The 23,485-nt window shown below is 44.1% G+C and overlaps 1 protein-coding gene across 2 annotated transcripts in view; it reads left to right on the forward strand.

Annotated features, from left to right (window-relative positions):
* The window catches only part of TTYH2 (tweety family member 2), a 323,403-nt gene that overhangs the window by 166,336 nt on the left and 133,582 nt on the right, over positions 1–23,485 (forward strand). For both annotated transcript variants that reach the window (XM_085617358.1, XM_085617359.1), the window contains 2 exons: positions 10,681–10,792; positions 12,152–12,372. In XM_085617358.1, the coding sequence (XP_085473484.1) occupies positions 10,681–10,792; positions 12,152–12,372 (333 nt within the window). The remainder of the gene's footprint in view (positions 1–10,680; positions 10,793–12,151; positions 12,373–23,485) is intronic.

The raw sequence follows: 23,485 nt of genomic DNA on the forward strand, positions 1-23,485 counted from the left end.
CAAGCATTCCATCCATCTTCTTGTTTTTGATGTCTGCAAGTATTCAAGCAGAATCCTGGTTTTGAAACCAAGAGAAAAGCACCGTTGGCCCATGCCATTTCATGTATTCCAGCTCTATAAATCTCCTGAGGCAAAATGTGACCCAGTCTTCTCCCAGGGGTCAGATCTCTTTCACAATCTACTTTTTATTCACTGGAATGCCCCGCTTTTACTACTACATAGGGATAAGTTTGGTGAGGAAATGGATGGACCACAATTGTGTCTACATTTTTTTTTTTATTTCGTATATTGTTACTGATCGTGGCCATCTTGACAGTATTTCTTCTATTTCTTTTCCGTATTAAATAGTATTGATTGATTGATCTTACCTCACAATCGCTTTTGAAGAGCGGGATTGCCATCCATTACTATGAAAACCTAGGTGCTTGCCTGCCCCACACTTGAATTGACAGTGTGTAGTAGTGCGTTCTCAATCCGTAGTGTCCACTGTCCTAATCAAGGGCTGTACAGAAACCTTGGTCTGCAACTGGCGATGTTTCTTCCTTTTAATTCCATATTTGGTCCGGGTGTAGTTCTGGTTTCCTCGTGTACTTGCAGTGTGGCTATCCCTGCATTCTGTTTTCATTCTGTAATGTATTGAAAGGAAGGTAGATGACCCAGGATCTTTGAATGCAAGAAACTGCAAACATGGTGCAGTTTGTAGCACATACTTAGTGTGTGGCTTTACCACTGTTATGTCCTGGCTAGATGACCAGCAGGTACTTGAGTGTGACATAATTTTCAGCTTGGGAGTTTCTGCTGTAAAATGACTACATCTTGACTAGTACATATGCCCTGCAAATGCAGGGTAAGTGCTTTTCCTCTTCTCTGGCAAGACGGGTCAGTGAATTAAGCACTACCTGCTGACATCTGCCGTGTTCTATAGATCTGTCCTTCGACTCCTATCAAGACCAAAGCCCCCTTTCATTATTCTGAGGGCAGTGAATAGAGAACCATTTAGACACCTGATATTTTAAGTCGCTTAGAAATTACAAAAGTGTGATATGAAATACTTTATAGAAACTAGCTATTATCTCCATCTCCCGGTTACCAACCTAACTGCTTCATGCAACATCTGACCTGGTAGATATATGATCTTTCATCTGTGATTTTCTGGTACATAATTCCCATGTAGACAATTGTGCTTTCAGAAATGATTCAGTGAGTCACACTGTGTCAGCAGAAGTGCTGGATATTATTTGGATGTCTGGATGAGGCTCCTCTATCTGAATAATGTGTTCTGATGGATACTTCTAACTACAGATTCCTCGCCTTTGGATACGCCCCCAAGAGCCAGGCAGGATCCGGAAGTTTTCACAGCATTATTGCTGCTCCCAGCCAGGTGGCACTGTGCAGCTTTGCATTGGCCTCTCCCGCTTCAAAAATGACGAAGATGAGCCGCATATAAGCGCCACCTCTGCACTTCGACGGCAGTTCCTTTCTTTCTGTGGTGTCAAACGCAGATCTGTAGCTCCTCTCTATTGTTCATCAGGTGATGATTTTCTACAAATGGAATTCCAGGGCGCAAGGGAACAATGTTCCCACTAAAGAATATAGGGTTCAAATCATGCCATGACTGTCAGAAACAGATGTCAGTAGTAGATCTGCACAAGGTGTGTCTTTGGTCTTTGGACTCTGGTTACGACTCCAGGTCATGTGAAGAATGCGCCCTCCTGTACCCAAAGATGATCCGAGATCATGAAGTGAGTTGTACATCATCAAACTTCGCTTAAGTCCTGCTTCAAGTCAAAAGGGTGGACCCATTCCGACTGTTGAAGTGGTCAAAGTCATTTGGTAAGTCCAAAACAATAATGAAGCATAAGAAGTCCAAGCCGAACTTAACCGCATCCTGCCTCTGTCTGTCTAATGCGAAGTCACGGGGCATCAAACTGCCAATTGTTCTCGCTCCTGATCCTTGACTGAGTAGCTGATTCCACAACTGGCTCCAATGTACAGTGTAATCCCCACGCTGTTGGCTATGCTGCCGCAGGTCAAGTCTTGTAAGGAGGCCATGCTGCATATTGTTGGCTCTCTTCTGGCTCTTATCGGTGCACCTCCAGGCTTCAAGGATCCGTAGGGGGCGAGTCCCTCAAGCCCTCCTCCAGTCCGTACTGACTCACGTGCTGACTTCCATTCCGACTCTAAGATCTGCATGGGTCGCTCTTTCGTTGGCAACGATACCAACTTCACCAGTACTGGAAGTGGTGACTTTGAGCCAAATAAGTTTCAACCCAGACAAAGATTGCACTCTGACTCTGACTGTATGGGGACCAGGTGCCCTGGAGTAAACTCCGGTAATGCCCTCCCACTACCACAGAGCCATCCTCAGAGTGTCCATCATCCTTTTGGTTCTGATTCTGACCCGAGTTTGCCACCATCTGGAGATGACAATGGTGATGATGGGAAAGATTTATCGCCACATTATGATGATGACAGATTATACATGGACTTACACGAGGTCAGTGGGCTTGATGCTTTCCCTGATACAGGATTGGTTTTAACCCTTGCACTCCGAACACAATAGTGCTTCCTTTGTTGTTTTTAATTAAACAAGCAGCTGACCTAAACTTGCCTTCTTTTAAAGTCAAGACAAATGTCCTTACTGATGTTTTGCATCCTGGGCAGCTTCCTCTGAACACATATTTCCATTCTGTAAACCCTAACTGGAACTGTCATGGACACTTGGTCTAAGCCTTGCTTTTGCCCTCCTGTGAACAGGCAGGTGGTCACACGCCACCCAGTCAGATGACACCTGGTCACACAGCACCTCATTCCTGAAAGTCTGGCAGTGCAGACTTCCAGCAGCAAAGGGAATCTTAGTGCATTCCCCACAACCATTCAGTTAGCGAGTAAAAAATGACTGATGCGTTTGGGAAATGAATGGTCACCTCGGCCAGCCTAGTCTGGAGGTTGCTCAATCTGGTTTTCCTGTTAGCCCGTTATATGATCATTGTTGTATGCCATCCAGGTTCTGATGGAGACTGCACAAGGTCTGCAGTGGTGGCGGCTTGACTGCATCCTGACCCCTGCAAGACCTCTCTCCCTTCCTTTCAAAGCTAATGGATGTCACTACTGGATCTTTTTTTGAAAACACACATTGTCAAAACTTCTGTGTGTTGGAGTTCCTAAGAAAGCTATCAATAGGATACTTGACCTGACTAGAGTGGAGCACTGGACTCCTTCACCCCTTTCTATCTCTGTCTCTCCTACCGCAAGTTCTAAAGAACAAGATTGGACGCTCAGCTTTTTGTGGGGTTCTCTGGGGCAAACAAAAGGAAGGGTGCTTCAGCAAAGGACTCGCTCGAGTTGAATATACCTCTGCGTTAATATCTGCTACTCACTCAACAAAAGGCAGCCTCCAAGAGGACTGAGGGCTCATTCTACCAAGGACAAGGCTGCCACCACAGCGTTTGCAAGAAGACTGCCTGTCTTTGACATCTGTCAGGCCATGACGTAAGCATCAGTGCACACGTTCATGAAGCACTACTGCCTTGACAGCCAGGTCCAACGGGAAGAGCATTTAGTCTCTTCAGTGCAGCAGGACTTTTTAGTCTCGGTCTACCCGGTAGACCTTCCACCATGGAAGATACTGCTTTGCCATTTATTCTAAAGGTGAGGAATCTGCGGTTATAAGTACAAGTTACTTAACTTTGGTAATGTTCTTTTCAGTGGATACACGATCACCATTCTTCCACCTCCCCGTTCTGTGGAGTGGCCATCTAGAAGGTCCCATATTAGAAATCTGTACAATGGTACCTTCAATTGTATGTGCACCATGTCTGTGGGGCACAGAGAGAGTTCAACAAAAATCTGACACTGAGGTGCAAAAGTGGAGCTTATATGCATCTCTACTCCATCGCTTTCAAGGGTCAACACGGAGCCACGTAACACACAGGAGCACTGCCATAAAAGCCTCCAAATCCAGTCTGGAACATTAGGAATATTCTAAAGGTGAGGAATCCGCTGTAAGATAAGAATATCCACCAAAAAGAGCATCACCAAAGGTAAGTAACTTGTTCTTTTTACTCCCTCCTATTCGAGAGTGGTGCAAAGGAAGTGACGCAGAGGGAACGGGTGGGGGGAGCAACGCAGAGGGTGTATGGAGGATAATCAACAGCAACGGAGATAGAGGGCACGAGGAAGCAACATGGAGATCAGGGTGGGGTTAAGAAACAAAGGGCAAGATAGCAACAGGGAAGGTAGAAGCACATGGGCAAGACCGTAAAGGAGAAGGACACAAGTGAGCACAACATGAAGGGGTGCAGTGAGAAGCACATGGGTGACAGTGAGCAACAGAGATGCAGGGGAAGTCTAGTACACCTACGAGACAGCTAGAAAATATATAAACTCTCATGGAGTGCTTAACCAAAAAGAAAAAATACTACTTGAAAAGCAAGCAGTAGAAGCACAGAAGCCAGCTAATCAAAAGAGATGGTAAATAGGTTATGCTCCTCTTGAGGTACAAACACAAGATTAACAAGCTGAGTCATGAATAGGAAGCAGGCAAATGAAAGTGACAGGAAAGCCGACCATTGGTAAGTAATTCGTGGGCTCCAGCCCCTATATATTCTTAGCAAGCCCACAATATATCTTTCGCTACCAGACAGCTGCACTGTCTAGTAGGCTTGACCTAAATAGGGATAAGGCTTTCTAATAAAGTTTTGCTCAGCTTTAGAAGGTGGGCTAACACAGGAGTTGGGCATTATGGGGTCTGAAACATACCTGTGTGCACACTTGTTGCTTGACTACTGTGTTACAGACAGAATGAAAGTGAACCACCTAATCTGGTGATGACCGCTCTGAGATGCTCTAGAAGGTGAATGCAGAAGACCGTGCACTTTCTATCCCACTGTTGGGTTCTAAACATCAGAGGCCATATCTGAGCCTCGGCCTTGGTGCACTGGACTATTTACAGTGGGACCTATATTATACCAGTGAAGTGATACCCTCAACAAATCTGATAGAGGACTTTGGACTACCAACCTCTTAGTTCTGACCTGTGGGTCTGAGTCCCGAACATGAAGCTTCCATGGGAAAATAATACTTCCACCAGGGCAGAAGTCCAGAAACTGGGTAACAATTTTATAGGCCCAGCTCTAGTCCTACCTAGCAGTGCACTTGAGAGCAGAGACACCAAGCCCGATCAAAATATGGTGCTATACCATGTGCACACGGGCCAACACTGAAAGCATTTTCCTAAATGGGGAAGAGATGATGGTAATTTAGTAAGAGACCAGTGGTCCAACTCTGGGATAAAAGGCTCTTGAATTCGAGATGCCCAACCTACGATTATAGGCCGGAGCAGAAGGTACAAGCAAACCGGTGCGTGAGGAGAATATATCCCACCTGACTCCCTAAGTGAGAAATAATCATACCAGGAGACACTAGTCAAATGGAATCACAGCAATATGTTTGATATGTTAATCATTGCATCGTATGATAAATATGTGACTAAATACACACCCAAACTCATGGATGCTGGGCCAATCATTTTCTCAATATACATACATGTATGGACAAAGCAAATTGTTTGTGTAAGATTAACTACAGTTGTGTGCATATCCGAATTGCATGTTAGTATTGGTCATGCAAAATATTAATTACCAAATCAAAAAATATATTTTTTTAAATTACAGAGCTGTAGATGTGCTTGTATTTATACTGCATTTTTTATGTTTTCATATCTGCATATGAGTGAGACACGATATATCTTATGAAAGAAACCAAAACCCATTCAGGTATTTGAACGCAAGTGTTACATTTATTTATTTATTTGAAAGTTGTATATAGTGCAAACCAGACCCTTGCGGGTATCGGAGCGCTTTACAGGGTAGGTGTCATAGTTACATAAGTACAAAGAAAATAACATAAGGTTCAATGCTGGTCAATGATAGTATAAACTTCCTAATATAGTTACATGGGTATAAGGTACATAACAAACATTCAATGTATAACAAGCAAGTTATAGATACAGTATCGAGGAAACCTGGTTAGACAATAAAAGGTTATATGTAGAAGATATGTTGGGTAGCAATATAAAAGTAGTCCATGCTCAAGTGAATTTAGCCATGAGCAGCGATTTCACTTCTTTTTGAAAGATGCCATAGAGGGATTACGTCTAGTTTCTGGGGGTAGAGCATTCCAGATTCTGGGCGCCATCCCTGAAAATGATCATTTATATATTTTCTTCTTGTTGAATCTTTGCGGTTTCAGTAGAAGGTTTTTAGCACTTCTTGAAGATCTGACCCCACATGAGGGCGTTAGTTTCTGTACCAAATAGCTAGGTAATGTAATGTAATGTAATAGAAACTTATAAAGTGCACTGCAACTCAACGAGCATCCTGGCGCTGAAAGAGGGAATAGCAGGGAATTAGGTGCATTGTGGTGAATGGCTTTATGCGTCATACATGCTATTTTCAGATGTATTCTAGCTTCAAAAGGTAGCCAATTAAGTGATTTTAGGTCAGGGGAAATGTGGGAGCTTCTTTTGGAGCCGGTTATAAGTCTTGCTGCAGCGTTGATTGAGGCTCTTAGAGGGGCCGTTGCAGCTCTGGGCAGGCTGCAGAGAGAGACACTCCCATAGTCAATTCTTGGGATGACTAGAGCTTGTACTGCCAGTTTGAAGTACTTTACCGGCAGGAAAGGTTTCCTTTTTCTCAGAGTATGTATCTGAAAGTTTGCTCCTTTTGTTGCATTGCTGATGTGTTTTTGCATATTGAGGATTCTGTCCAGTGTAATTCCCAGCGATTTCGCGGAGTCAACGATGAGAGGTTGGCAGTTGAGTGCAGTAAGGTGTTTGATACATTCTTGCAATCTGGGTACTTGAGCGGGAGGCGCGATTAGGAGGAATTCGGTTTTGAAGGCATTCAGTTTTAGATGGTTTACTGCCAGCCAGGTCTGGGTTTTTCAGAGAGCTGAGTTGAGCGCTTTGATGTCTTCTAGGATATGGATCAGAGGTCTTCAAACTTTTTCACTCTGAGGCCCCCCCTAAGCAAAATGTTTTGTGCTTGGGCCCCCCTCCAAACCTTTATGGCAAGGATTGGGGGAGCAGGAGGGACATGACTGCGTGTAGGGAGCAGGGCTTATGAGATGATTTCAGGAATACTTTTTCTATAGCTTATGAACTGCGCTAAATATGAGACTTATAAAACAGCAAATGCATCAAACAAAAACAGATATCTCAGACAAACTGCTCCCCATAATTGGGGTGTTATGAGCCCCTCACATTCTTTGACCCCAATGCAACTACACCTGCTGCACTAATAACTGCAGTCCTGAGTAGCAGGCTATCTCCTTTGCCTTTTTTTACTTCTTCCTCTCCATGATGGATGGATCATCCCCTCTGTCCTAATGCTTGAAAGGACAATAAGCTCTGATACCACTTTTTTTTAAAGGTAGACCGTCCTAATGGCCACCACAAATCCCTGGGCCCCAGTTCTGCTGCTTCTGCTCCTTTATGATAAAAAAACAGTGGCCACTTACACACTTGGCAGCAGTACCAGCTTCACTAATGAATTTCCCTTTTAAAAAACAAAAACACTTATTTTGTCCCCTTCTTTGGGGTATCTCGCTGAAGAAGCGGTCTCTGGCCATTTGTAAACATAAAAATGAGTCTGCATACAGTGCTCCCTATTCTGGGCCTTCTCTTTGACAAAATCTATGAATCTCGCCCCTTTCATCTATCTCCTAAACCATTACTGTGAGGCCCAAAGGACTGAGCGAATTGGGGCTCTGCATCTGAATGCAACCCTGCTGGCCTTCTACCTGCCACCCTATGGACTCAGCTTTCACAAAAAACTGCCCCTGAATGGTTAATACTGACTTAGAGGTGCCTCGGCCTGAAAGCGAAGGGTGTGGTGGTAGTGCACAAAGTTAAAAAAGAAACCAGTCTTTTTATCAGCCATTATTTGATTTAGTCCCTTAAAGCCAGGGCCACTGGAATTATCAGTTTCTGCAGCAGCAGCGTTTTCCACATAATTATCAGTGTACTGTATTTGCTAAATAATCTTCCTGGATCTCTTTTATCACCTCAATTCATTATTCACCATGTTTTCTACTTGTTCTGCGCATTGCTGTACAATTTGCTGCCCCCACATGCACTAACCACATCATTTCACTCCATCAATTTGGATGCTGCTCTTGGTTACATAAATTCTCTTTTTGTACTCCTCTGGAAAAATATGTCTTAATATTCATTTAGGTATATAACTTTCTCTTTAATGTGCTGTGCCTCTCTGAATTAAGTATTTAATCTACTCAGTATACAGGCACATGCCCAATAATGTCACATCAAAAGTGATGGGTGGTTGTGTAGCAGAAGCAACGAGGATCCTACTTTACCCCTGGCCAGACATTTGCATTTGAATTTGTGGGGAAGCAATTAATTAACAAAACAGATCTTCAATGTCATGAAACGAAATCATACTCCTTTTCGGCATCATAATATGCATAGAAAGAAAGTACAGTCCACGTTAACAACACAAGTATAAACTAAATGTGAATGATAAATATTCTATATTTAGATCCCAGTAATTACCAGACTCAATGTCTCTCCTGCCTCACGGCACTGATCTCACTCCAAGGGCTTCGGTGTAAATGAAGACAGCCTGGAAATGCAGCAAATAAACATTGCCGCACTTCCAGGCCATCTTCATTTACATGTCCTTACAGAGACATTTGCGCCCCCCTGGGAACCCATCCACGCCCCCCAGGGGGGCGCGCCCCACAGTTTGAAGACCTCTGGTATGGATCTTGTGTGTCGTCAGCGTACATGTGATATTGCACGTTAGATGAGTTGAGAATTTCAGTAAGTGGTTCCATGAATAAATTGAACAGTGTTGGAGATAGTGAAGACCCTTGTGGGACTCCTAACGTGACCAGGACGGGTTTGGTCAAGGAGTGGTTGACCATAAAACTTTGGAATCTGTTTTGGAGGAACGAAGTGAACCAATTTAGAACTGATCCAGAGAATCCCATTCTGTGCTTCAGAACATCCATCAGGTTATCGTGTTTGATGGTATCAAAGGCCGAGGAAAGGTCTAGCAGGATGAGTAAGCAGGCTCCGTTCTGATCTAGGATTCGTAGAGCATCATCAATTATATGAGTCATGGCTGATTCGGTGCTGTGACCTGCACGGGAACCTGATTGGTATTTGTTGAGTAGGTTAAAATGTTCAATATGTCTTACCAACTGGAGGTGTACACATTTTTCTAAGAGTTTGGCCAAGGTAGGGATGTTGGATATAGGGCGGTAATTGTTTAAGTCCGCAGGGTCAGCTATAGGTTTCTTTAGAATGGGGGATACCTTCCCGGCTTTTAGGGTTTCAGGGATGCAATCTTGGCGTAAAGAGTTATTTATGATCTTGGTCTATAGAGGCAACAGCAGCGGGGTGAAGTCTTTTACATAAAAGTTTAAACATACTCATTGTAGCATCATTCAATGCCAAATAAAAAAGGACAGAAGGAAACATTAAAAAAGAAATACTATAAAACCCAGAACTCTATTTAAATTTGGTGAATACACAGTCTAACACTTTTTGTGAGAAGAGTTGATGCAGGTGAATGTTGAGTACCTAATGTGAGTCTGTTAGCCATACTGTAAAGTAGGCTAGAGAAGTGGAAGCGTAGTTTGAGATGGCTCTGGTCAGCTTTGTGTTAAAGGGTTATGTCTGGGATCGCTTGACACCTGAGTGAGAATAAAGGTAGATCAGAGAGATAATGTAAGATAATTCAGTGGTTAACTTTCCTCCTGATGAGGCTGCTTGTGACTATCCGGTTCCAGTCGCAAAGTTGCCAGCTCTAGTTAGATCTGATTTTAGTCCGTATTCCTATGAAACTGATATATCGCTAACTATATATTTGAAGTGGACTTTTGGTTCTTTCCTTTCAATTAGTGATATTTTTTGATCGGCCTCTTTCAGCCATTGAGTTCAGTCTATCAATCACATCTTGCCTCAGCCAAGTGGAGTATTCATCTCTCACCTAATGGTATTGGCTGTTTGGGTGTATCCTTCCACCTCTACAAGAGTACTTTCACTGAACTGCATGAGGGACTTCATTACAAATCTAGACCTCTCTGTCTGCTCCTACTGGCTCTCTACCATGTCTCATCCTCTAATGTGCTAGTGCTGTATGGGTTGCACACTGAACACAGAGCTATTGACTTTGCGAGTGTTTGTTAAAAAAGAGAGAGCAATAAAATATAAAACACTGAGTGGTTTTAGCATGTTTGTGCAAGGGGCATTAAATGGTACTGATAGAACTAGCAGAGTGTGCTTCTCACCTAGAGTACACGATGAGGGTATAAGCACCTGTGGTCTGTAGGTAACACAAGATGATGATTAAAGGCTGAGATGTAGAATATTGTAGTGTTTTAGTGGCTTGCTAAACTGTGTGTGGGCAAATCACTGCATCTTCCTATGCTTCAGTTCTCGTGTCTGTTAAATCTGGGAGTGTTTAGAAGTTAGGAAAGTGCAGATTTGAAATCGCTTTAAAAAAATTACAAATTTCCTTTTGTTTGGGCTATCAACATGTATACATACTTTAAGGATTTGCATATTAGCAGAACTCTTTGGGCCCTGTATTGTTCAAAGTTATGCCTGACAGACAAAGATTTAATTTGTGCCCATTTTCACCCATACAGCGCCGCCATTGGCATCGGTTTTTATGGCAACAGTGAAACGAATGACGGTTTGTACCAGCTGACGTATGCCCTCGACAATGCCAACCACACACTCTCCAGCGTTGACTCACTGGTAAGGAGATAGGAGGCAGCAGCTTGACCTGGGCTGGGTTTTGAGGGGGAAGAGGCATACACCTGTGGCAGGAGTGACCTGTCCTTCCTGTAAGCTCTTTGATACCAATACACAATGATAAAATCAAGAGTACTGAAGCCTATATCAGAAGACTCAAGATTTTCTGCACTATTTGTATAGTCGTCCAATATTTACAGTGCCATAAAAAACTAAACAGCTCTATCATGAACGGTTGTGTTATCACACAGCTTTGCTTAACTTGGAAAATTCTGTGAGTTAGTGCATGAGCTTGAGAGAGCACTGCTCAGAAACAGGAAGCAGGGCTTACCGCTCCCTTTTTCGGAACTTTGGGCCAGATCCATTTAGCTTTTTCGAGGTTGCTAACAGCCCGATCACAGAATCGGGCCATTTGCAACCTCAAAAAAAACTTTTTTAATGTTCAAATGCTCAATTTGCAACTCTGTAACCTATTACCGAATTGCAATTTGGGTTTGCGATTTGGTATTAGGAACAAGTGTGGTCTGGGCATCCCTTCCTAATAGCGACTTGCAGAGGTATGTGTGAATGTTTTGCGACCGAAATGTGGTTGCAAAACATTTGCATTTCACCGCCTTCTTCAAGTAGGTGGAAACCCATTTGCAAACAATTAACGGGTCTCCAAGGGACCCCTTCGTGAATGTTTGTAAAAACGTTTTTAAGAGCAAACAGTTGTCCCATGGACCACTGCCTACTCTTAAAAAATGAAAAGAAAATGTTTTATTCTTCATTTGAACCACATCCCATTTTCCTTTAAGGAAAACAGACTGCACTAAATATTGCTTTATTTGAAAGCAATTAGTCATTGTGGTCTCCTGAACCCAGCAGGCCACCATCCTTTTGATTTTAGTGATTCCCAATTGGCCACAAAACAAGACCTACCTCATGAATATTGATGAGGTAGGTCTATTTGCGACCCACTGAGAATCGCAAAAATTGTCAGAGACACATTAGTGCATGGGTGTCTGCGATTACTAAATCACGAATCACAAAAATTAACTATTTGGTAATTGCAAAGCCAAACCTATGTACATCTGACCCTAAGTTGTCTGCCTCAGCAGAAAATTTCCAGCATATTTACTTTGAATTGTGGGAGGAGTGCAATAATTATGTTGAAGTGCAAATTTTAGCAAAGGGAAGTTCTAAATTCGGAACGGCCTTCTTGTATTCCAATCGTAAGGATTTGATATCCCTTGCCTCCCAATATCCAAATTCGGATACTTGTTTACTGCTTACTAATGCTTTGATGGCAGTTCTTCCTCCTGACAGTACTATGGTCTCTCTTTCTCTATGCACCCTCTTTGTTTCTCCTCTTCTGCACAGGTATCGGGTACCACGGTGAAGATGAAGTTAGCTTTGGAGCAGCACATTTCTCGGCTAAACGAGATCTTTGCAACGCGGGGTGACTATATACAGAGCCTCCGGTTCCTACAGCAGATGGAGAATAACATCCTCACACAGCTGGCGGGTCTGCCCGCATGGGGAGATGCAGGCATCAACCTGGGCGACGTGGCACAAAAGACCAGCTACGTGGAATATTACAGGTGAGGGGCAAGGTCTTTGGAATCAGTCTTGTAGACAATTCAAGGTGAGAGTAGGCTCCCCGGCACCTCCACTGTGCTACATGTCCGAGGCATTGTGCTTAGATTCATTTGCGCGGAGTATTATAGGTGAGATGCAGGGTTCCTGAGGTTGGCTCCGTGGAAAATTGTAGGCGAAAGGCAAGATTTTTGGCTTCAATATAGTGGAGTACTTCATGTGAGAGAGAGGGTCCCTGGAATCAGTTTCATGGCAAATTTAGAGGGGAAAGGCATCAGTTCTGTGAAATATTACAGAAGAAAGGAAGGGAATACAATATTTATGTTATTACAAGCAATGGTTAACCCTGAATCGCATACGTTCAGTATCATAAACAAGCATTTGCAATGCAATAGGTCTCGCAGTTGTGAGAGTTTGAGCTATTGGCATTGTAAATGGCAATGCCTTTTATTTACATGTTGGTTTTTAAAACATAAATAAAAGGCATTGTCATACTACCACATAGACACACTGAAGCTTTGCATGCTGACACCCAACAGGGCCACCTTTGTCACTACTTCCCCAAAACCAACAAGCGCTCCCCAAACTGCTTCCTACACACTATACATGTATGGCCCTAAACTGGCTCCATCTTATTGGACTGTGTTCTTGAAGGTCTTGGCTTTTAAGCCAACAGCTGCAGACAGGCGCACAACACCCATTGGGCTCAAAGGGCTTCCAGCCCCCCAGTGTAAACAAAATGGAAAAAAATTGTTTGTGCTGGATTGTTATTGTGGGTATGGCATTTAAGAGATTCACTGATCATTAGAAACAAACAGGGAGGATCAGGTTAAGGTAGCTGGTCAAAGGGCACATAGGTCTTCCTTTTCCCTCGTGGTGCGACTGGGTAAAGCTGCCCAATAAAAAGGCAAGTCATGTGGCTGAGGAGATTGCTTTTTACGGAACCTCTACGCCAGACAACTACTACCTCATCAGGGTAGTGTAAGCGTGAGACAGCCGGGCGAGCAGTAGAGCACCTGGTTCGTAAATATGGCAGGAAAACTTCGGCCAGCAAAGATCACTCCCAGTGAGTTCAAGCAGAAAATAAACCGATAAAGTGCTGAACTGTTGGACAACCCCAGGACGAAAAAGCAAAGTGTGAGGTAGCATGGCAAGGAAGGGTGTGGACAACCTGCAGCACATATATACAGAGAGGTAGCTGTGTGTACGGGTGCAGTGCAGGGGAGGGTTAAGAGGTGGCAAGTACGCAGCGGCCTGTTTTCATTTCCTGGATCCCCTTTACTGCAGATGGTGCAGAGCAACTCTTTTCGGTTTGTCAAATAAATAGTCTGGTCTGCTGATTCTGGGGGCTGCCGGTGATGTGGTTGTCTTGCCTTTACCTGTTCTTGGTGGCTGCAGTTGATGGCGGCTGCGCTGCTCTCCTGCTCCAGCTCCAGCGGCGCTTCCATGTCCAACTGCTCAACATGGCATCCAAGGCCCAACCCCCGCCGCACTGCCGGCACGGACAGAAGACCGCGATGAAGGACTAACCTTATCAAACATCACGGCCATGATAAAATGGTTGGTACCTGGTCGCTATATGACCGACAAGACCAGTATTTTGATGGTAAGGTAAACTAAAAAAACAACGAGAAACAGAACAACAGCAATAGTTTCCCAATGTAAAACACAAAGTAGTTTCCCCAATGGAAATAATATTCTAAGGCACCAAATGTGAGAAAGAATCACATTATCCATAAATGATTATTAACAAGAAGCGGGCTTGCCTTGCTGAAAGAAGAATACACATTAATTTAGGCCAAGCGAATTGAGTACTAATAGCGTTACATGGCTGGGGACGCCCTTATATAGTTAGGTGAGTTTATGACATAGAAGCAGGTTGTGCCTCGGTGCAAGTCCAGTCTGAACTCCTATAACACTACTTTCAACACTGTAATACCGCCGTAAGGCGAGAACATTTTGTATCCCAGCAACTGCAGCTTGTGACAACAGTTGTATGGCAGATATTGCGGCCATGTTGTGATGGTGCTGCTTAGCCCGTCTCATTGAACAGATTTTTATTTAGTGCATTTTTATAAAGCGCAGACATTACCCGAAGGTGTCAGAGCGCTGTCAGATGATGGCATTTTCAGTCTTCGCTGTTCACATGTAAGTGGTCAAGAGAGATTTCGCTTTCTGCTTTATTAAACAAATAAAGCCAGACCTTTTTGCACAGACACTAGCAGAAATACCATTCTGATTTGGCAGCCACAGGTTTCTGGGGTTTGCTTAGTCTCCAGGCGAGAGCGATGCAACCCAAGCGTCACTTGGCAGGATGGGCTTAGCACTCTGTGTCAAGCCCGAGGTCTCGTCGGCCGAGGCAGGAAGGCAGAGAACCGGCAGCGATAGTGGTTTGAAGCAGGTAGGGGAAGTGCCCAGAATACACAGTGCAGGCAGGCAAGTGCCCCTGTGGCAGCGCAAAGTAGCGCTGGGACACAGCAAGATCGGTGCCGTGCAATGGCCGCATGCGAGCCGGGGTGGGGCCGCGAAGCGCTCTCCATGCAACCCAAGCGTCACTTGGCAGAATGGGCTTAGCACTCCGCGTCAAGCCCGAGGTCTCATCGACCGAGGCACGAAGGCAGAGAACCAGCAGTGGCAGTGGGTTGAAGCAGGTAGGAGAGGTGCCCAGAATACACAGTGCAGGCAGGCAAGTGCCCCTGTGGCAGCGCAAAGTAGCGCTGGGACACAGCAAGATCGGTGCCGTGCAATGGCCGCATGGGAGCTGGGGTGGGGCCGCGAAGCGCTCGCCATGACATTTTCGTTTGGCTTTTTCTGCCGTGGCCTCGCCTGCTAAAAGGTTTCTTATCTTTATGGGGCCATGTGTTTGGCCCCATAAAGATAAGAAACCTTTTGCGACTAACTCAAAGCAGACGAGGCCGTCCAATTGGCTCTTTTCCAATGGCTGGCCACCGATCAGCATAAACGGTGATGCCGGCCAATGGAATAGGGGGGCGGGGCTTAATGCCCTTTACTAAAAAACTCCATCTCAATAAATCTCGCCAGCGAGACTGCGCATGCGCGCAGCCTACGCCAGGCGAGACCTAAAAAGAGGGCAGGCCCCTGGAATCACTTCTGCGGAATATTCCACATGAGAAGACAGATCCTTGGGATCACATCAGTGAGGGTCTATAGAATCCTGGCATTGAGTATACCCGGTGAGAAGCAAGGCTTGCAGAATCTATGTTAAAGTGGAGAAGCGGTGTCTCCAGGTCAGATCTCTAGTGTGTTACAGGTAAGATTTGGAGTTCCTGGAATCATATTAATCGATTTGGGCCGTGAAAGGAGGGGATGTTAAATGTTGAAGTTTAGCATATTAGTGGATAATTTCTTTAAATTTTTCATGGAATAACATTTACAATAGTTTTAGAGAATCACAATGCAAAACCAATGTATGCAAATATTATGATTAGTGATTACACCCCCTTTCATTTGTATACCCTATTCTCTTTTTATATTTTTGCCTTACAACTGGCAATGTTTGAGAGCCTCCGTTTCAAAATAATGCGTCACATTGAGAGTGGACAAAGAACAACCGTCTCCTCTAATCTGCTGATTCCTGTACCTGCTCAGATGTAGATCTTTCTGCATCTCCGGCTTTCATGCTGCATTGTTACAACTGGTCTTTAAGGCACGTTCCTGCCAATTGTTCTTTATTTTGTGTAATATCCCCTAAAAGGAATCTGTCTACCTATTGTTCCTATTCTTCATCTTGGCTCTTTCCATTTTTAAACTTCCTTTACCCACGCCCCACACCACCTTTCTGCTGTGCCATGTTCCCTATCTTACATGCGTAGACTTTCCTTCTGGTATTGCGCTCTTTGCTCTATCGGCCCCACCATCCCTGATGTTCTACCGCACCCACCCGCCATGCTCTGATCCCGGTTTTCAGATCCAGAAAGAGTGCAGCGAGCACTCCTTTCCTTTATTTTTAGTTGGAGCCCTTAAACTTCACAATACGCAGCTAGTACTCCTCTCACTAAGGATGTCAGATATCATTAAAACATTGAGTGTTCGCCTGCTATGTACACCTGTAAACGGTTAATCCGACTGAATTTCTTTCAGATATATACTTCACGGCTATATGCAAGCTCAAAAAGTATGCAAGACCTAAATAATAAACATTTAGAGAGTCCTTTGGTTGTTAAGATTGTGCAGGCTACGAGGTAGACAATTTTCCATCTTTTTGATGGTTAAACAAGTTACACAATTTAAGCAGTTTGAACATTATTTACACTAAATATCATCTTTATTTCTTGGGCCTCCTCCGCATATAACAACTTATGAGAAATGTTTTACATTACATTCATTTTGCATATGATACTTTTAGTAGTCATTCTTTGGAGGCAAACTCTTCAAATGTGTCCTTGATGGTCCGTTTTTAGTGATTTGCCCGTAATGATGAAGCTTTGTAATCATTTTAGAGATACAGGATTGACCGAACAATCCCTTTCTCTGCTCAGTGGTATCACAGCTCGCTCTCCCTCCATTGTTTTCTCATTATCTCCTTCTGTCCCTCAACAGAGACACCATGCTCCTTCCTGTGGGATCTCTACTCAGTCAGTGGTTATTGGGTAGTGTTCGTGGTGCGTGATGTCATTCACCACAGATGACCTAAGACCGCTGGCACTACTCCATTACAGCTGGATACCCAAGTTACTTCTCTAGTTTACTTGATTCTCCAAGGCTAGCTAGTTCGTTTTTCGATTTAAGTCAAGGCTTGCTCCTGGAGGCGGAAGTAGGTCTGGACCTGGTACGTAATATTACACTATTATCACACTCTACAAACTCAGTGTCCATTTTTCGCTGTATCTTTTAAAATGAAGATGTCTTAGAACAAGCCTGAACTGAAATTTGGAGACACATCCTAGGGTTAGACTGTTAATTTTCCTTCTCGGCTCATAGAACATATGCCGGCATAGACTCCTTATCAAGGAACCCATTGGGTAGACTTCTGGGGGCCCCAAATGGTGGGAGGTACTTTTTAATTTTGCTCACAGTTAATGGGAGGTAAATAGGCCACTATACAGACTGGTTCCTGGAAGATGCTGATGCGCCTTTTTAGGGACCAGATGCATAGGAAGGCACTTAGGCGAGGAATTTAAAATGACATGGCCTAAAACGACTACCACGACACTTTTACATACACATTGGAACGCATTTAAAGCTACAATAATGGTAGTGTAAGCCATAGTGGTTTTAAGTAGAACCCATCAAGATGACATCCTAGCAGAATCCAAATTACTAATTCAATTAAGCGAATTTGAAAAACAAAACTCCTCTCCCTCGCTCACATTGGATATAACCATGTTTAAGGCCAAATACTCCAAACTAAGAAAGCAGAATTTGTGTGCCTGCTATTGAAACAATATTTTTAAGAGGGGGAAAAAAAAAGCAGACAAACGTCTGAGATTTAAAGGACAAAGGGTGAAATCCTATGTAGCAGCGATTCAGGCAGAAGACGACAATAGCACAAATGACAAATCGGTGAAGAGAGATACCTTTGCAAATTTCTGCCTACCTTTTATACTAAGTCGAGTTGACATATAAAAACGAAATTATTACATTTCTGGATTAAGCCCTAGATGAAAAAAATTTCCAGCAATGGAGGGTGGATCTGGATACGCCCTTACAAACTAAGCCGAAGAAGGCATGAAGGCCAGATGACCTACCATCAGTGCTACTGCTTGGCCCTCTGACAAACCTGATTAATTCACTTAATGCCACACCTGGAATCATATTTCCTATATACGAGGCAGAGGTCACTCTTATCCAAAAGCCAGGGAAAGACACCAAAGGGCAGTACATGTTACCCTTCCTTCGCTTTGCTAAATGCAGACATAATGATTTTTTTTTTTTTACAAAAGTGTTGACCTGCAAAATAGATAACATGCTTTTGGCGTTGGTAGAACAGAAGGAAAAGGGACTTGCTCAGTTTGGCGACCTGTCTACATCTGCGCTGACTCTGTCCTTACTCCGGGGCGCGAAGGACAAAGTCGGCGCAGATGCAGACAGGGCGCCAGATTGAGCGAGTCTCTTTTCCTTCAGTTCCCCGGGGGCGCGAAGGACAAAGTCGGCGCAGATGCAGACAGGGCGCCAGATTGAGCGAGTCTCTTTTCCTTCATTTCCCCGAAGGAGCAATGTACATTACCTTCATAAGTTATAGAAACAAAATGTACCTCTAACCCATACAGGAAACTGAGCAAACGGGCCCACTGTTGAAGGTGGGTAAGTGACTCACTTAATCCACACTAGCTACCTCAAAGGAAGCCAACCTTTTCTTTTTGGTCATGAAGAAGACCAGCAGGGGCTACCAAGGGACGAAACATATCAACCATCCATTACCATACATCAGGTGTGGTGAACAGTAACTCTTCCATATTTGCACCGCCTACCTTCCTTTTAACCTTGCCCCTTCCTTGGTAAATAAAAGACCGGATTAAAGAATGGAGACAATTTTAATCTCGCTCACATTATTTAGATACTTTTTCATTCTCTAATCACAACTGTCATAAAACCAGATGGTCTCACTCCTGGTGGAAAACTGTAGATCACTTAGAGAAACGAGCACTCAAGTGATATGACCCAATGATGATGCTGTTCACTTATCCAACCAACTGGAGAATCAACATATACCGCTCCGTACGCTTAATGTGAATGAGGGTCTCCAATGCAGGAGATCATAAGACCCTGGCAAAAAAAAAACAGGACCTGTGATTTATTCTTCCTTGATTTTGTTCTCACTACATACAACAGCTTTCATAGTGGTCTACTGGTGTCTGCCTATGCAGCTAGATCTGGATTGACAATAACAGTGATTGGTCGATAGGTGAGGTCCCTCATTCATCTTGGCATTGCCGAATGTATTATATAATGTTTTCTCAAAAACAAAAGATCTGTAATTTGAAATAGATCAACTAGGACCGCCTAAAGTAATGGACAGCAGAAAAACAGACGCTCCTAGCACATTCTGGATCATAGCTATTTTTTAGAGTTGTAAGGCGCTATAATGAGAATGTCATGGGAGTTTATGTAACTGTTTGTCCCGTGGGGGTGAGATTCCCAGTCCTCCACAAGCTCAGAACTAGGCCTAGGCGGAGTTCCGCGCAAACTCCGTGAAGTTACAAACTCAGCAGAGTTCCGCAAGTGGCGGAGTGCAGCGCAAACTGCTGTTCACGCTGATCTTCCTGCCACTCGAGTAGAAATTCTACCCGAGTGGCAGCTCTCACTCGCCAACTTAGTGTTGGCGAGCGCAAGCAAGGAAAAAACTCCACTGCACTACGCTGAGTGAAGTTTGCAGCACTCCACAAGCTCTGTGGAGTGCAGAAAATTCCGCGAACAAAGCGGAGTTCCCGGGACAGGCCTACTCAGAACACCATTTGGTCTTTCTTGCTTACATTAGCATTGTTTCTCAGTGGCAGGATTATTCAGACAGGATGATGCAAAAATATCAATATGTCAGCCCTTTGCCCTTCTTCCTTAGTAGCCACAGAAGCAAGGGAAGCCCGCTCAATAGACTTAACCTAAGGTGGCTGAGAATCTGCCAAACATTTTTGAAGAAAAAGATGTAAAATAACACCACTAAAGTGAACTGAAGCCCTCACTCACCCCCAAACAAATATTTCTGATTGGCAAAATATGCTGATCCCAAAATCAATGTTTCAATTTCCATTTGAGAAGGTCCTTTGTGATCAGCTGGCCGCCCAATTGGGAGTCATTAAAATAGTACAAGAAAGACCAATTACGCTGCTAACTGGTTCCAGACTCAATTTAATGCCTGGGAATAGTGGGTAGAGCCTTGGCAGCTGAGGTCCTCCATTGACGCTATGAGAATTTAGAGAACTGAACCTCGTAAATGACTGGCCACAGCAAATGTCGCCAGTGTCGCGGAGTCCGCGAGCTCTAGAGCATCCACTGGACACACACAGTGGTGCCCACTGGAAACTGCTAACTCGTTTTTTTTTTTGTTTTTTTTTTACATTTTTGTTTTTTACAACGAGGCGTACTGCACCATGAGGCTGCAGTACGTCTGGAAAGGTATGTCAAGGTTGAATGGTTCAAACAGTTCATGACTCCGGACGACCAGATTTACAAACAGGACACAATTCCAGGACGTAGGATAAAAGATAAACACCTGTGGCCCTTTTAGACTGGACATGGGATTCCACCACCCACAAACTAAGAAAGGTAAACGAGCTGGCTCGCCATCAGGTGCAGTTCTGCAATGGGGCCAGCACTTCTCCTGTCCTTAAGAGACGCCGGGGCTCGGGTTTAGGCACCGCCACCTGGCAGTAGACGATTTTGGCTCCTGAACATGCAGAACAAGACAGCTGTTGGTTGATCTGCCTTCCGGAGGTCAGAAGATTCCTCCTATTCTCCTTAGCAGCACCGCTCCAAAAGACAAAGTACCAATGCTTCTTCAGCATCTGGGTCTGGTTCCAATTTGTTGGCCGGCAGGCAAAGAGCATAGTCAAAGGGCTGTTCCTGGTCAGACCCATCTAGGTCGCTTGAGTTTCACCAGGAGCGCGAGACAAATTCAAAAGTTCCTGACATGGGAGGTTGATTCTTATCCACCTATCCGGGGTATTGGCATGAACCCAGGGCCAATCAAAGGACGTGCCGGGCGTGCCCATATGATCACAATTCGTACCTCTTGGCAATCAGCACTTGGTACAACTTCCAGTACATTTCTGCAACGGAAGGGAGGGGCAAGTGGCACACGGTGAAATGAATGTGAATTGCTCGAGAGGCAAGTTCAGCCTGGTAATTGGTTAAACTTTACCTTGCCTGTTATATCAGACAGCAATCCTTTCTGTAACCGCTTTCTAGGGTGCCCCAGGGTGTGGAGTCCCCTCTGAATTCCATTGCAATGTTGGACAGCAGAGTGACATAAGTGGACCATTTAATCTCCCCTGATTTCCATGGGTGAAATGAGTTTGCATAACATAGTGAGCTCGTCGTAGAACTACGCAGAGCCTCTAAATGTGGCTTTTTTTTCCCACGCACGCATTTCGGAGGAAATCCTCCGATTCCCTTTGGAGATCTGGCTACAAGAGGAAGAACATTTACTTCCTCATTTCTCTTTTCTTCAAGGCTCGGGCAGCGTCGTCCTCGCATGTCTAACAAGGCCTCTGCATCTCCAGTCGCCGATCACAGGACATTGAAGGCTCTGGATCGCATGGCCTCGATCTTTGCAGTGCTGTCAGGACTTAATGTCTGCCCTGCCTTCCTCTGCCTCGATCTCTGGCAGGGCTTTCAAGGCTTCACGTCACTGGCCGGGGTTTCAAGGCTTCACGTCACTGTCAGTGGTTTCAAGGCTTCACGTCACTGGCCGGGGTTTCAAGGCTTCACGTCACTGGCCGGGGTTTCAAGGCTTCACGTCACTGGCCGGGGTTTCAAGGCTTCACGTCACTGTCAGTGGTTTCAAGGCTTCTTGCATCCTCAGACAGTCCCCGAGTGACGTTTCGGCCATGGGCCAAGGGAGACACAGTTCAGAATAACACCTAGTAGGGCAGGCACATTGGGGACATGTCCCTCAAATATGTAATTTTTTTACCTCTTGCATCGAGACCTTTTGATTCTACTAAAATTATATGTACAGTATACTTAATTGTATCGGCTTTCAGACAGCCTTATTTATCCATTGGTCTGTTGTCATTCACGTTTTTGTTCCACCCACCAAAGCATTTCACTGTGGGTCAGCCCACTTCAGTCAGTGGCTAACTTCACTTTGAGTGACTCAGTTGAGCTCTTTCACAAAGAGCACGTCCACACAAAGTAGTTCCCTGCAGTATTTTCACACACAAAGTAGTCCCCTTAATGCCACAGACCACTACGGCAATGTATGCTTTTTGATACAAAAAAAAGTTTGCTTTTAGGTTATTATTTTTTATATGTTGGGGAGAGCATTGCAGCTCCCCCAAAAATAAAGTTTTACAAAACCCAAAATGAAACCAGTTTTATCAAAGCCAAAAGATTAGGTGTCAACTCCAAACCTATAGGCTATGCCAGTGCTTTTTTTTAGGCGTGGCAGAGGCCCTTCCTTAATTAAAACATCTTAGGGAAGAGATTTCTCAAAATTTCAGTTTTATTCAATCAGCATGTTTCTGATCATAAGATGTGTCCATCCTTCGTTTTGTGAGTTTTTCTTTCACCTTCCCTTTCTCTTGGTCGCCTCCATTCTTGTTTGCTGCGCTCTTTGGTGTTCTTGCTAATAATTTCCTTATTTTCCCCTTGCTGTCTGTAATTCTCTACCATTTGTCTGTTGCACTGTAGTCCAGTTTGTTTTATTCATGTTATGAAACTCCGAAGAGAGCCACGTAAAAAGAGAACATTCAAATAGTCTTATATAAAAAGTTATACCATGAACAAATTCTCCAAAACCTTCAAATTCATAGACGGACCAAACCAAATCGGAGCAGAAATTTCAGGCATACAATAAAATCAATACAAATTTAAAACAAGCATTTGCAATGCAGCAGGTCTCGCATTTATACGAGTTTGTGCTATTGGCATTATAAATGACAATGCCTTTTATTTATGTTTTCGTTTTTCAAACATAAATAAAACGCATTGTCATTTACAATGCCAGTAGCTTAAACGCGAGACCTGCTGCATTCCAAATGCTTGTTTATCAACCTGGACCCTGGCCAAATAAAGAATTTCTTCTACCCATTCATCAACCGTACGATAAAAACCCCGCTAATTCTTAGTCTTTCCTCCGTCTATAGCTATCTCCCTGTGGCCACTCAACGACAGTCCTCCCCATGTGATGCTATTGAACAGGATGGATGGCTGGATGGACAGATGGATGGATGGATTCGATGGATGGACGGGCTGTAAAGAGTGTATGTATGGATGATGCTACTGAAGACAATGGATGGTCTTTGTGTATGAATGATGCTATGATGCTATTGAACAAGATGGATGGATGGTCTACGAAGAGCGTATGTAGGAATGAGGCTACTGAGCAAGTAGATGGATGGATGGATGGATGGAGGAAAGGAGCAGATGCTACAAGAGGGTAGAGATTTGTTGACAAAGTGGCAGATGCTAGAGAGAAAGAGAAAGGAGGGAAGCAGA

Source organism: Triturus cristatus, chromosome 7, assembly GCF_964204655.1.
Source record: "Triturus cristatus chromosome 7, aTriCri1.1, whole genome shotgun sequence".
Lineage (NCBI taxonomy): Eukaryota > Metazoa > Chordata > Amphibia > Caudata > Salamandridae > Triturus > Triturus cristatus.